Source organism: Nicotiana tabacum, chromosome 4 (genome assembly GCF_000715075.1).
Source record: "Nicotiana tabacum cultivar K326 chromosome 4, ASM71507v2, whole genome shotgun sequence".
In the NCBI taxonomy this organism is placed as follows: Eukaryota; Viridiplantae; Streptophyta; class Magnoliopsida; order Solanales; family Solanaceae; genus Nicotiana; species Nicotiana tabacum.
In genome coordinates, this window is record NC_134083.1 from 100,899,021 (window position 1) to 100,914,163 (window position 15,143).

The 15,143-nt window shown below is 34.6% G+C and overlaps 1 protein-coding gene across 1 annotated transcript; it reads left to right on the top strand.

Annotated features, from left to right (window-relative positions):
- The first annotated feature begins 5,468 nt into the window (after window positions 1-5,468).
- LOC107811819 (putative protein phosphatase 2C 2) lies at window positions 5,469-8,643 on the top strand. Its single transcript, XM_016636815.2, has 5 exons — window positions 5,469-6,246; window positions 6,665-6,841; window positions 7,685-7,858; window positions 7,944-8,123; window positions 8,235-8,643. The coding sequence occupies exons 1-5, from the start codon at window positions 5,614-5,616 to the stop codon at window positions 8,385-8,387; spliced, it is 1,317 nt and encodes a 438-aa protein (XP_016492301.1). The 5' UTR covers window positions 5,469-5,613; the 3' UTR covers window positions 8,388-8,643.
- The last annotated feature ends 6,500 nt before the right edge of the window (window positions 8,644-15,143 follow it).

Sequence of the window (15,143 nt, forward strand, 5' to 3'; positions counted from 1 at the left end):
TAATAACAAGGAATAAAATGACTGAATTCTATATAACATTCTAAGGGCTGGTAGTACAAGTCACGAGCTACGAAGAATAAGAGTTCAACTCCAGTTTGAAGGAAAAAACATCATCTGTTTGATATTTACATAGATAGAAATATAAAATCTAAACTACCACAAACAAATAGTAGCTTGTATATAGAGTGTTGGTACATCTTCAATGCTAGGCCCTCAAACTTTGCAGCCGCTCATCGCCGAATATCTGCACGCAAGGTGTAGACATGTAGTATGAGTACTACCGACCTCATGTACTTAGTAAGTATCTTGACTAACATCAGTGAAGTAGTGACGAGGTTTTTAAGTCAAAAGATACTCACTAATATAACATGCGCATTTAATTTGCAATAGAAACAACACTAAAAATAACAAAGTAGATAACAAGAACAAAGATGAGAAGTAGTTATTGATTAACCAAAAGAAATAACGATCATGTTCCTCAATATCACAACCATGCCTTTTTTTAACAGCTCAAGTCATGAGGTTAAAGTAATAACCACTAAAACAATATAGTAGACCCACAAATCTTTATAATAAGAGGAATATGTTCAAGATGTCAAACCAAATAGCATGGCAACATACTTCGTGCATTTACCTCCTCCTCACCAAACATATGTATGTATATTAAATCAAATGGCACGACAACAACCTTCATGCATTTATCTCATCCTCATTAAGCATATGTATAACAGTACCAACCAGGTATAGGGAATACCGATAACAGTAACAGCGAAGTAGAAAGTACATAGATAGCAGTAACAAATAATGCAGAAGCATATGGATAACGGTAACAGACAAGGTATGAGGCACATAAGTAACGATAACAATGAAGGGAGGAGAACATAGATTTCAATCACTAGCAAGGTAGAAGGTTTAGATGAAACCACAACAAACGAGCAAAAGGCATAGATGCAAATATAACAAACGAGAAGAAAAGCATGAATATAACAATAATAGAAAAATAGAAGACATGGGTAGAACAATAACAAATAAGGTAGAAGTCAAAGGTGTAATAACCATAAGAAACATAGAAAGCACACGTGCAACAACTCAGGATAAAGGCATAAATGTACATGTAAGGGAAAGATAACACAATATAATGCATGTCTCTCGTCCTTGCCTGTATGAAAAACCCTTCGTGACATGAACTGTCATCCTCACTTGCACGATATCACTCTTCGTGCTTTTAGTCTCATCCTCGCATCATAATACAAAAATAATTGCACAGTATCGCCCTTGGTACTTTTACTCTCATCCTCATATTATAATGTAAAAATAATGGTACGACATCACCCTTCGTGCTTTTACTCTCATCCTCACAATTATAAAATAACAACAAGCATGGAAACACCTTTCGTACATATCCTCACGTTCACTCAAGAAATAATATCAATATATAAATAAGGCACAAAAATACCCTTCGTGCACAATCACTCTTCCTCACAAGCACAGAAACACCTTTTGTGTAATTCACTCTTCCTCACAAGCATTTATGCATCAACACAAGCAAAGTAAGAAGCATAGATAACATCAAGAGAGTGATTAAGCATAATACACCACGTGAACGATAATCACAGCTTATGCACCAATAAACAAATCAATAAACTTCAAGTACCCCATTGTTCAAGTATCTCAACAAAGCTCAAGCATGATCTTCAACATAAATATGGAACCCAAGTATCTCAAGAATAACGGACATAGACATGCATTCATGATATAGGTATTGTTATGACCGGATTTAGCGCACCAACAGCATCACAAATAGTCCATCATATTTAACCAAGTTGTAATAAGCTAAAGCATGGTATCTAGCATTGATATTTGTACACATATTATTATAGAAATCAAGTAAAATATAAGGCAAGAAAGTCACAAAGTTCATCAAGGTACAAAGAGTCGTATAATCTACCCCCGAGCAAGGATAATCCCGGCACATGCATATACGTTCGTCACCTCACATATACATCACCCCCGCATGTAGAAAATAATATCATATTACTAGAAAATATTTCCTCAACAAAGCTAGGCAAGATACTTACCTCATTCCGAAATAAATTTCACAATCCAATATCGTCTTCCTTAGAAATACTCCTCAAACTATTAAAACCTAGTCAAATATCATCTAAGGAAGTCAAATAATGCTAAAGGAAATATCTCTAGTCAATAAAGGTTCAATCTTTGCCAAAATTTCCAAAAGTCAACAAAATGTCAACCCAGGCCCACATGGTCCAATCTGAAATAGAGACCAAATCTCGATGACTCATAACCCCATGAGTCCATATATATAATTTATTTCAAAATACGACCTCAATTTGAGATCTAAATCTCAATTTTACGAAATCCCTAAATTCTACCCAGAACCCCAATTTCTACCTATGAAATCTTGGATTTGATACTGAAAATTAATGAGAAGTAATGGATATTGAATAAAAATAAGTTAAAGTCACCAATCTATGAAGTTGGGAAGAAATTTCTCTCCAAAAATCGCCTCTATGGAATCTAGGGTTCAAAAATAGTGTAAACGATGCTAAGTCCCGCAAATTTCACATTTTACCTAGCTGCAGATATCGCAATTGCAAACTCTCATTTGCAATTACAATGTTCGCAAAAGAGAACCATTGCTCACAAAAGCAAACAGTGTCTGAGTGCCTCTGATGTTGCAAAAGCGACCCTACCTTCGCATTGGCGAAGGTCCCCTTCCTCGCAAATGCGGAATGCGAAGCTGCCTTGCCACTGCTCAGTGCCGTAATTATGATACACCGATCAAAAATGTGATTCCCCCTGGCTCGCAAAAGCGACAGTGACTTTGCAAATGTGAAGTCTTCCAGTCCTACCTATCTTCGCAAATGCGAGCATGACATCGCAAATGTGAGACTCGCATTTGTGAACGGGTTCTCACAAATGCGAGACTTGCAGATCATGCACACCAGCAGATGCCTTCAGCTGCCAAACCATCCAAAACACATCTGAAATTCACCCGAGCCCCTCGGTCTCCAATACTAACATTCACGCAAGTGCAATAACATCATACAAACTCGCTCGCAAGCTCAAATCATCAAAATAATTTCAAATATCAAGAATCAATCATTAAAACTCAATTTTTTAATTTTTCACATAACGCGCCGAAATGGCCTCGGGTCACTCGAGACCCCAACCAAACATGCGTACAAGTCCAGAATCATCATACAAACCTACTGGAATCGTCAAAATATCGATCCTAGGTCGTTTACCAAAAACGTTGACCTTGGTCAACTCTAGTCATTTTCAAAGTCAAAAATCTCATTTTCTTTAAAATTCACATATAAAATTTTCGGAAATCAAAATGGACCATACACGCAAGTCATAAATCATCAAATAAAGCTAGAAAAGTCTTGAAATACAGAAAGGGTAGCTAGTACTCTAAATGACTGATCGAGTTGTTATACGTGGTGAGCTGCTTTACTTAATCTGATCCGCAGCACATGGAGTCCCCCTTCCATGTTTATCTATCTCTGTCTATGTATTTTCTTTCCAGATAAATATTGCATTTAGATTGCTTACTCTTATAGAAGCTCATGATTTTGTGACACGGATTTTTGGGTATTGTTAGATAGTTGTGCTCGTGTTAGACCTTGTCTTAGATATTTGTATTTATGATATTTGTTTTGAATCTTATTCTGCATAGCTAATGATATCATGACTCAGTTAATGATTTAATAATTGGCTTCTATTACTGTTGTTGAGCGTTGGCTTGCCTAGAAATCAAGTTCGACGCCATCACGACCTTTGGTGGGATTTTTAGATCGTGACATATATAGACCCCAAATAGTCCTAGACCTATAAGAGAAAGATTTTTTCAATCCTACAAGAACAATATGTTTTTCTTTCTTAAATCTGTTAGAACAATGGGTTTTCTAAATCTATAAGGATTATGGGTTTCCTAAAAATATTAGAAAAATCTTAATATAATTAGAATTCATAAAAATCAAGACACAATTAACATTGACATTCAAAAATAATTTTTGAATAGATTGTTCAAACACAAAGTGTTTATTAGATACATATGGCTTAATGATATGATTCACATACAAATATTTTTGACTTATTTTACACTATAAGTTTAGAAAATATTTTCTTTCCTTTTAAAATTATGTGCCTAGCCAAACACTTAGGGGTCGTTTGGTAGGAGGTATTAGAAAAAATAATGTAAGCATTAGCTTTGTGCATTACTAATCTCTTGTTTGGTACATTGTTTCAACATATGTATAACTAATACTTGTATTAATTATACATCCCATTTGGTATTATCCTATGTATAACTAATACATAGCAAATCATAGTATTAGCAATGCAAGGGTTTTTAATACTTGCATAAATATGGTTAAAGACGTAATTGCCCCTTAAATCCCTCAAAACATACTCCAAATACTTTCTGCCATATTTTGGAGCATATTTCTTAAAAAAACTAATTTTTTTAAAGATTTTGCAATGTTTTAATGCACCAAATCAAACAGTGGATAAAAAATATTTTTAACATAACTAATGTTATCATAACTAATCCAGTATTATTAATACCAGTATAATTAATACATCATATTCAGAGTAATATTCTTATACCTCCTGCCAAACGACCCTGAGTGAGAGAGAGACATAATTATAACTTAGGATGAATACTCCGTGAATTTTGAACAGCCCACGAGACTAGCTAATAAGGATGAAGGACCAACATTCTAGGGAACTCAGAATGTTAATGTTATTGGAGTTACTTCCTTGTCTGCGATTTTGTGATCACTTATTCCTTCTTTTTGTTTGCATGCACAAGTACAACGGAATTCATTTCATAGAACATGTTTCTTTTTCGTTACCGTTAATATAATGTATTCGAAATTTACTGGATTCATTTGATGCAGATTCACGCCAAAAAGACGTTTTTGAGAAGCAAAGTACACCGTACATAGGAAGACTTTATTTTTAGGACTTAAACCGGAGATATCTGTTAAAAGAAAAGAACACAAATCATCTCACCACACTAATCATCTTAACATAATGTTAATGTGCTAATTTTGTAGTGTGAAAGAAAACAACAAATTAAAAGATTTGACACAGAATTGTAGGCGTAGCTTCATTGGCCGCGCGCATTATGTCACAGTAGGACCTTTTCCTTGGCATTGAAGCTTTCTACAAACAAAACTGATTTTTTCTTATTCAAATGAGAACTCTTTGAAAATAATACTAATAAACCATTCCTTGTCACCTTTGACCCGTTAATCAAGATCGTAGTAACCAAAAACCAAAAGTGCATTATCCTTTTCATCCTTTGACCTAATAATCAAATCATTGCATGCAATTAACCCACCCTAACCCCCACCCCCACCCTAATTAAGTCATCCCCAACCCAACCCCATCCTCTCTTTTCCTTTTAAAGGACAATTCCTACCTGAAATTTTGTTTTATGATTCCAATTCTTCTCTTCAGTTGAACCATTCTTATTTCTCCTTCTTAACTATACTCTAAATCTTTCTTCTTTTCTCAACAATTTTTCCCTTTAGTTTGAAAAGTTTCCATCTAATAATTAATGGTTTGATCTTTTCTTGTATGCATTTGAAAATATTTCAAACCTGCAGCTACAATTGGAAAATGATAGTAGTAGATATTCAAGAATTTCTCATGCGTTTCTCACTAGTTTCTCTCGTTCTATATTTCCTTCGTAGGCTTAGGAAAACCCTTCGCATGGCTATTGTTTCCCCACCAACCCCATCTCCTTCTCCTTCTCCTTCTCCTTCTTCTCCTCCTTCTCCATCTTCCCTCCCGTGGTTCGGTCGATGGCTTCTTTTAGAAAAGGAAAAACCCTTTTCGAAGCTAGAAAAATCAAAAAAAACAAGAATTAACGATCCCACGGATGAGAATTTCCTCAAGAATGATTCGCCGATCTCCAATAAGGATCAAAATGTGGATGGATTAATTGGTGGTGGTCTGATGATGGAAATACCGTCTTTTTCGGGTATTAATGAAGCTAGGAGATCTATAAATTCAAGAAAGAGACCTGCAAAGCTTATGGTACCATCATTTGTTCCTTCTTTGGATTTTGGTGAGGTTGGAAAGAAATTTGAGAAGACAGAATTTGAGATTGAAGGAAGAAATTATTCGGTTGCTTGTAGAAAAGGAAGAAGAGAAGTCATGGAAGATGGCCAAGGTGCCATGCTTGATATCTTACGTGACCATAATCAAGTAAGTCATAAATCATCATATTTGATTTTATTTCACAACCTCCGAAATGTTAATCCATAATTAGATTTTTCTTTCATTTATTTCCACATATAACAAGAATTATATTTATATATGTATGATTTTCTCCTCCTTAGAATAATAGTTTGGTCCTTTTTACAAATTTTTCATGTTATTCCAAGACAGATAGTCCTATATGCATTCACTTTTCATCAACTTTTTAGTAGTATATTTGAAATACGAAAATACGTTATTTTGTCAGTAATTTTCATGTAATATCTTTGTATAATTCCATGCATGTCTAATATCACTGCAAAACTTTATTAACATGATTGATAGTTTTTTCTTCTAAATTAATTTATTGCCACAATTTTTGGAATTGCAACTAAATTTTTATTAGATGTTTTCTTGTTCTTAATAGGCATTTTTTGTTGTGATTGACGGACATGGAGGCAAAGCTGCAGCAGAATTCGTAGCTGAAAATCTAGGGAAAAACATAGTAAAAGAATTAGAACGTGTTGAAAAGAAGGAAGGAAAGTACATAGAAGTTGCCATACGCGAAGGTTACTTGTTCACAGACCAAGAATTTATTAATCTGGTACGTATTCAACTAACGTGTGACAATGACTATTAGTTTATTCTTTTTCCATTTTTTGAAAATTTGGGTCATTTAAAAGAATTGTTGGCCAGACTTGGTCAAAGTCTTAGTCATTAATAGTTAATGAGGGGATTCAAGATTCTTTTAATTTGGACTGTCATAATGGTAGGTAGACAAAAGTATGAGACGTATATATGTATTGACTGTATCTACCATGGATTTTCTTGAATTTGTCATCGCAATTTGTTATTTTTCTTCACTAGCGAACCAAAAAAGTATAGGAAGAAAAGAAAAAAGAGAAACAAAAGAGTAGATATAGACCAAAAAATTAAGAGAACAAGAATAATAGGTTCAGAGTTAGAACCTAGTGGAGTTCAAATACCGCTAAAGGCATTCCTCTTCCCGCCACCAAAAAAGTGTACCAAAAAAAAAAAAAAAAAAAAGGAAAGAGAATATAACAATAACTAGCATAATCATTTAGTGGCGAGGCAGAAATGAGAAGAGCATACATATACAAAAAAAAACTAGCTATGACCTATGAGTCACGCGACGGGGATCTAAATCTATAAATCAAGAAAGGAAAAAAAAGATGCACAGACAACATAAAATTCTACATTATCCGGCATTATAAACGATGCATTTTTTGAGTTACTAAAATAGGATTATTAGAAATAATTACATATTGTTGCACGTCATCTTAGCCCGATCCTGTAAATAATTGTATATTGTCGGTGCAAGGAAGTTAGACTCACAAGGAAATCATAAGAGTGTTACTTCTGCAACTAGTTCTCCAACGTAACCATTAATTACTAATGTTTATAATGTGTACTCTTGCATATGCAGGGTCAAAATGGTGGAGCTTGTGTAGCTAGTGCACTGTTGAAGAATGGAGAACTCCATGTAGCAAACGTGGGAGATTGTAGAGCAGTTTTGAGTAGGAATGGAGGAGTAGCTGTTAGACTAACAAATGATCATCGTCTCACTAGGGAAGATGAACGTGCCCGAGTCGAAAATGCAGTAAGTCTTATTGTCAATTGTTTATAGCTTATATATGTTTCTGTCAAGTTAGTTTTGAGTAATAATAATTCTTGTAAAATTGCAGGGTGGATTTGTGTATTGTCACAATGGAGTTTGGAGGGTGAATGGATCACTTGCAGTTTCAAGGGCATTTGGAGACAATTACTTAAAGGAATGGATCATTTCTGAGCCAGATGTTGTGAAGCTTCCTTTAACTTCTGATTGTGAATTTCTCATCATGGCTTCTGATGGCTTGTGGGATAAGGTAAATTTTTAAAATAAATCTGATAGTACATTGTCGGTGTATATAACTTAAATTTTTTTACTCTATAACTTCAACTAATTAATTTGAAAATATATATATTGATTCATGCAGGTAAGTGACCAAGAAGCAGTAGATGTGGTAGCAAAAGAAAAGAGTTCGATATTGGCTTGTAAGAAACTTGTAGATATATCTGCAAGAAGAGGAAACCTTGATGACATAACAGTCATGATCATCAATCTTCAAAGCTTTGTAGGCAGTAATTAAGATTTAATCAACTTAGTCTAAGCAGCCTAATGTTTAATTTTATAGGATATTAGCCCAAAAAGGCTTCTCCATCATCCTTGTGTAAATAGATTATAGAGTGTCCTTTATATCACAAATAAAAGAAGGAAACAGGGATGGTAAGCAGAAAGTAGCCTCAGATTATTGCCACTAATTAAGTAAGAATTAGTTTCTTAAATTTATGTGTAATGAAGCATTTAGCTAGGATATACAGGAATCCAATTTTTATATTCACTCACTCATGTGTCTTCTTTCCGCAAATGGCAGGTTCTTACGAAAGCTTAAATGTAAACTCGAGGATGTTGAGATGGTTTATCATGACTCTTTCATAAGAAAAAGTTTTTGACTCTTTGAGTCGTCGAAAAACACCTCATTCCATCTTAATTGTAGTATTTGTTAAACTTGCAAAGTGAAGTCTCAACTCTCAACATTTTTATTTTTTTTAATTATTTTATATTTATGTACTTTTACTTTTAAATAGCTCATAATATTTCATGTTAATGAGAAGAAATAACGTTTTAAAAAAAAGTCCGCTTATATATTTTGTGAAAATAATGAGTAACTCTAGTACTATTACAATTGCGCTCATGGATACTTCCACTAGTAGCTAGCACCACTATGGCCGTAACGCACACAACAAAAAAAACGGGGAAATTGTAGCGGTTCTAATTGCGTATAACGGCGCTTCAAAACCGCCGAAATGTGCCGTTACGGCGGCTTGAAAAAGCGCCATAATCCTGTCCGCCACAAGTATATTATACTGTTATGGTGAAACCGCCATAATAGAATATGAAAACCGCCGTAATATGCAATGGTTAACTGTGGCTTTTTCTTTGTCAATAGTGGCGGTTTGAAACAGCCGTAATGTACACGAGATTGCCGACCACACCCAATATGTAAAAATGATCATGTTTGAAATAATATGCACCCTTGCATTCAAACTTCTATAGTACTTCAGAATAATTTTAGTGCAATATAAAAGATCAAATAAGCAAAATCTTCATCATATAAAACAAGTATTCCAAAGTTTCAACATCAAAGTTTCATTATGTCATTCAACAATAATACCCAAAAATACATAGTTGATCCTAAAATTAATTACTAATTGGTACTCGGTCGATCATCAATTGGTGACGGTGCGCCACTTCCTAACTCCGATGCCTGAGAAAAAGACAGCCAGCAATAATCAGTTAATTGAACCATAAGGAAGATTGCAAAAGCAAACAGAGTGCACAATGTATACTCCATTCAACTTGAGCAAATATTTTCCCACCTTCACATCGAATTCAAACTCGGTTATATCTAATTGCTGCATTCAAATTGATACCAACAATCCTAGAGTATCATGCTCTTAATGGTTTCTCAAAAGACAACACAACTCTAATCCACACAACTCAGATCTCTTCCTAGAGCATTGATAAATTGATAAAGATTTGGCATCTATAATTAGCTACCAGCAGATCCAATTCCTTGCTAAACATAATGAACCATTCATCAAGCAGATCCAATTCCTTGCTCTCTTTTAAAGTAGAATAAAAGAAAACAAAAGAGCATTTGCTACACCAGCTTAGAAACTCAGACAATATGAACTTCAGGTGCAGCTAGCAGAAAAGATTGCCTATGTTACCATCCCATGAATGTAAAGTAGTACATGGCAGAGAAAATAACAGTGCAACAGGTAGGAAGAAGAGGTAGAACAGATATTTTATTTGATACAAGCAAGTATGATTTACAAGGGATAAACTCGGTACAAACAGGCCGAGCATTTTTACACTTCAGCCTGCAAATGTTCCGCCAACTAATAATGAAGTCGAACAGATAATAATTGAAGCATTTAAAGATTATCTTAAAAGCATGATATAATGCATTTAAAGACATGCATATTGCTCTCATTTGGTGTCAGGATGGAAATTTTGTCTTGATAATGTGGTTATATACGTTCACCCAAAGCACGTGTTTCAGATGTCCAGCGACACGTGTTCGTTCTACTTGTCAACTCATTCGAGTTCCTAAATTTCTTAGGTTTTGTAACATTACTACTGATTACGTCTAAGTGAAGCTCCTAGTTGGGTCCTCTAAACTGCAAGGAAGAAAATGAGTATGAAAAAGGTTCAGATAATTACCCTACATCCTACTTACTAGGATAGTAGCCTAGAGCAAAGCAGATGATTCGTTTCGTAGTCTAATAACTCCAAGGACTAGTCAATATCATTCCACTTGGTCAATTCCAGAATTTATCAAAAGATGAACAAGTTGTGTTTCATCACTACATCGTTGTATAGAACCTTAATCATACTATGACTAGAGCACCAGAAAAGACGGTGGTTTTGATGATTCTTTCTAGGATTAGGACAGCATATTCCCAGATTAATAAGATCGGGATTGAGTTTTCCGGGCAAGCAAATTGAGTGTATGTATTTCATCCAGATGAGGTACCGAGCCCAGAAAAATCACTAATTGTCCACATCAAAGCTGCTCGCATTTTAAATATTTCATTCTTTGAAGAATCTAATGTTTGCACTCCATCGTATCACAATTCCCTCAACTCTTGGATAAGAGGATGTAAATACACGTCTATGTCATTGCCGGGCATTTGTTTCCCTGGAATAATCATTGAAAGAATGAATGAAGTTTGCTTCATGCAATCCCAAGGAGGACGATTGTATGGAATAAGTACCACTGGCCAGATATTATAGTTTGTTGCCATTGCTCCAAAAGGATTAAAATCGTCACTTACTAGGCCTAATCGTACATTCCGAGGATCTGCAGCAAATTCAGGATAAAGTAAGTCAAATGTTTTTCAAGCTTGAGAATCCCTAGGATGCCTCATCAATCCATCTTGGCTACCCTCTAGAGAATGCCATCTCATAGACTCAGCAGTTTTAGAGCACATGAACAATCTTTGCAACCTTGGCTTTAGTGGAAAGTAACGCAAAATCTTTGCAGGCTGCTGCTTCTTATTATCCTTCCACCTAGATGTCTTGCATCTTTTGCATTCTTGGAAGCCTTCATCTTCACCATAATATAACATACAATCATTTGGGCAAGCATGTATCTTGGTATAATTAAGACCAAGTTTGTTGATGGTTTTCTTGGCCTCATAAAAGGAACCAGGAATTTGGGCATCTTCAAAGGCATCTTTTAATAATTCTAGTATCATACTCATCGCTTTGTTAGTCATTCGACAAAGACACGTTATATGATACAATTTGATTAGAAAGGGCAATTTCGAATACTTCGTACACCCTTCATATAAATGGTAGATTGCCATCCTCGACCAATTCATAGAACTTTGTATAATCTTCATTATGTCCCTCAACGTGTCCTTCATTAAATGTTTCTTCTCTATTTATATGATCAGAAGACACACCATGCTCATTAACATTGTTCCCGGTGAATCCAAATGCATCATTAATCATGATTTCCATTGGATCTAGGAGCTGTAAAGTATCTTCTGTGACATGTGACGTGTGCTCTGAGAAGTCTGTTGCAATGTCGCATTTGATTCTTCACCATGCAAGTACCAAAATTTGTAGTTTTTTGGAAAAGGTTTGAGAATCAGGTGCTCTTCAACTACATCTCTTCTTTGCCACTTGTTAAAACCACATTTTGGACATGGGCACTTAACTACGCGCCCATCAACAGACCGTACTCAAAGGCAAAATCCAAAAAATTTCTTAGCCCAACTGCATATTCAGGTGTGTTTCGTGGATTGCTAATCTAAGATTTATCAATTGACATGTCTAGAAAGGAAGAATAAGATAACATCAATAATATCAAAATAAAAAAGAATATTAGTCACCTGATCCAACTTATTCAAGAAAAACAAAGTTAACGACGCATCATTAGCTTTTTGATCTATCCCATTATATGTTACTCTAGTAAATTCGTCATTCATGATCATCAGTTCTACCATCTAAAACTTGTCGATATAATCAACTTAGTTCTACTAAGTAAAACTATAAGTAAACATAGATATTTTATATATCGGAATAAAATAATTATACAACAAAGAGGCACGAATCCAACATATACACTAAAAGGTAACTCAATGCTAAGAAAGGATTAGCCATACCTATCAAATTGCTTAATGTCGGCGTCGACCCTAATAATTTCAGCACCTGTTTTTGAGCTCTCAGCTGCCTATCAAGCAACAATGCACTTAGTTAATACGAAGGATCATAACTAGCAGACGACAAATAAAATTAGAAATTTAATTGTGAAAATAAATCAGAGAAAAAAAAGAAACAAAATGGAAAACTAATAAGCAAATAGCTAATATATCTATATGATAAGAACCTCCATCAGAAGTCAGGCAAACAACAATAATTATAACACGCAATCACTTGAGCCTTTCACCAAATAGGTTATATGCACATTCATCCTTCACTGCAATTACTAACATTCAACCATTCATCACTACCCCTAATTTAGCAAACACAAAATTCCCGTATGAATCACTTACATACATCTAAAGCTGATTTGAACAATACATTTTGAGCATTGTGGTCACAGAGACGGCAATATCACCAATAGTAAGGTTGTTCAACAGAGAAGATTTCAGCATATGTTACAGAGACTATTAACAACCAATAAATTTTAGAAAAAGAAACCATATGGGTCATAATTTCATTGCCACTTCTCACAAAACTTAACATCGCCGAAAAGAAAGTAATTCCAAAGTAAGCATTCCAGACAGCAGCACAGGCATAATTTCATTGAATCCATAATGCAGTAAGTTGTACTTGTATCAAACAGTTAGTATACAACAGCAAAACTTCTCCCAAACTTCAGCAATGTCCCACAAACGCCAGCACTAATCAATCAATATAACACTTCCACAACTGATATTGAAGAAATTCACCAGAAATTACAAGCCACAATAGCACCACTATTCCACAAAACAGACATTAGGGCAAATGTATAATCATTTGCCTCCCCTAAAATAAGTGAACACAGAACAGTAGGTGAGAGTCATAAGTTGCCTAACTGGTATTACTTCCATTTCAGTTTATGTTACACTATTTCCTTCTTAAAAGAATTTTTTCCTAGCTGTGCAGCCATATACATTGAACTCAACGTCTCTCTACTTGTTTTTCGAATTATGTTCAAGTAACTTAGTAGTAGTATGTTATCATTGCCGTGTTATCAGATTACTAAGTATATGTAAACCAGGTAACCAAGTTTCAACCCTTTAAAAGTCATTCCATCAGTTAGCTCTAAGAAACCATTAGAGAACTGTCTCCAAAAAAGCAAAACGCTCAGAAATGTGATTTATTGAGTAAGAGTAGATTGGCTCGCACTTTCCCTAAGGTTTTGCATATTCGAATTAGAATCATAACCACACACATATTCAAATATGAGTAAAATCCGAATACCAAATTTCGGACAACAAGCAACAATATCAAACGCCACAATTTCCGCGTTTTTTGTAGTGCTGCAACCTTAAGTATTAATAATAGTTTCCTTTTAACCAAAAAATAATATTTCCTCGTTTCAATTTATGTGAACCCATTTGACTGGGCACGGAGATTAAGAAAAAAGAGAAACTTTTGAACTTGTGGTATAAAATGAGGCACATATATTTTGTGTGGCTATAAATAATTGCATAAAGGTAAATTGTTTCCAAATATGAAAATGGGTCATTCTATTTGGCACGGACTAAAAAGTAAATAGATTCACATAAATTGAAACGGATGTATTAATAATAAGTGACAAGGATCAAATAGGAGCTCACTCGTTCCATCTAAATGTGCAATGTTCAATTCTTGCCTGACTTCATCTTCCTCCTTCTAAGCTAGCCAACAATTCCGAGAAAAAATATTCACAAAAGCAAAAAGAAAAAAAATATGGACCTATGTACTTATGTTTTGCAAAGGGGACTTTGAGAAATGTATATTTTTAATCGCTCCAAAAAAATAATAGAAAAACTATCACTTATGTCCATTTATAACTAGTTTATTATAAAAATTGGTCAATTCATAAACGTCACGACCCAAAATTCACCTAGTCGTAATGCACCTAACCAAACCCGTCAGGTAAGCCAATTAACAACTATCCAAATTAATGAGATTTTTTTCAAGAAAGAAATGATAATAAAACTGCCTTTATACAAAAATTTTCGAGGACTGGTAGTACAAATCATGAGCTTCTAAAATTAGAATTTACAAAACTGGTATGAAATAAATACATCAGCTGTTCGAAATGTACATAAACAGATTTTTATAAACCTAAGGATACCATGAACAAGAGGCAGCTGCAACCGGAACGCAGGTACGCCTTCAAATCCAGCTCTCGTCGATCACAGCAACATCAGCATTCAACATCTGCACGCAAGGTGCAGAAGTGTAGTATAAGTACAACCGGCCCCATGTACGCAATAAGTAATAAATCTAACCTTAGGTTGAAAGTAGTGATGAACTGGGATAAGGGTCAGAGTCCAACTCCAATAACCAGCAACAGTTCATAACATTATAGTAAAGATGGTGCAAGAATTAACTCAATAAATAAATGCTCAGCTCGTATAAAATTCAAGAAAATAAATACTTCTTTTCAAGTATACAATAAAACATCAAATCTTTTGCCAAAATCACCAAAATATGAGTAGGTTTGTAAAATTGTGATTTTTTCCAAAACTTTTCAACAATACTTAAGATGTTTCATTTTTCAAATAGCATGAGGAAAGTACATCTCTATGCCTACATGTCACTATGCATGTGAAATCATGAATGACTCAAT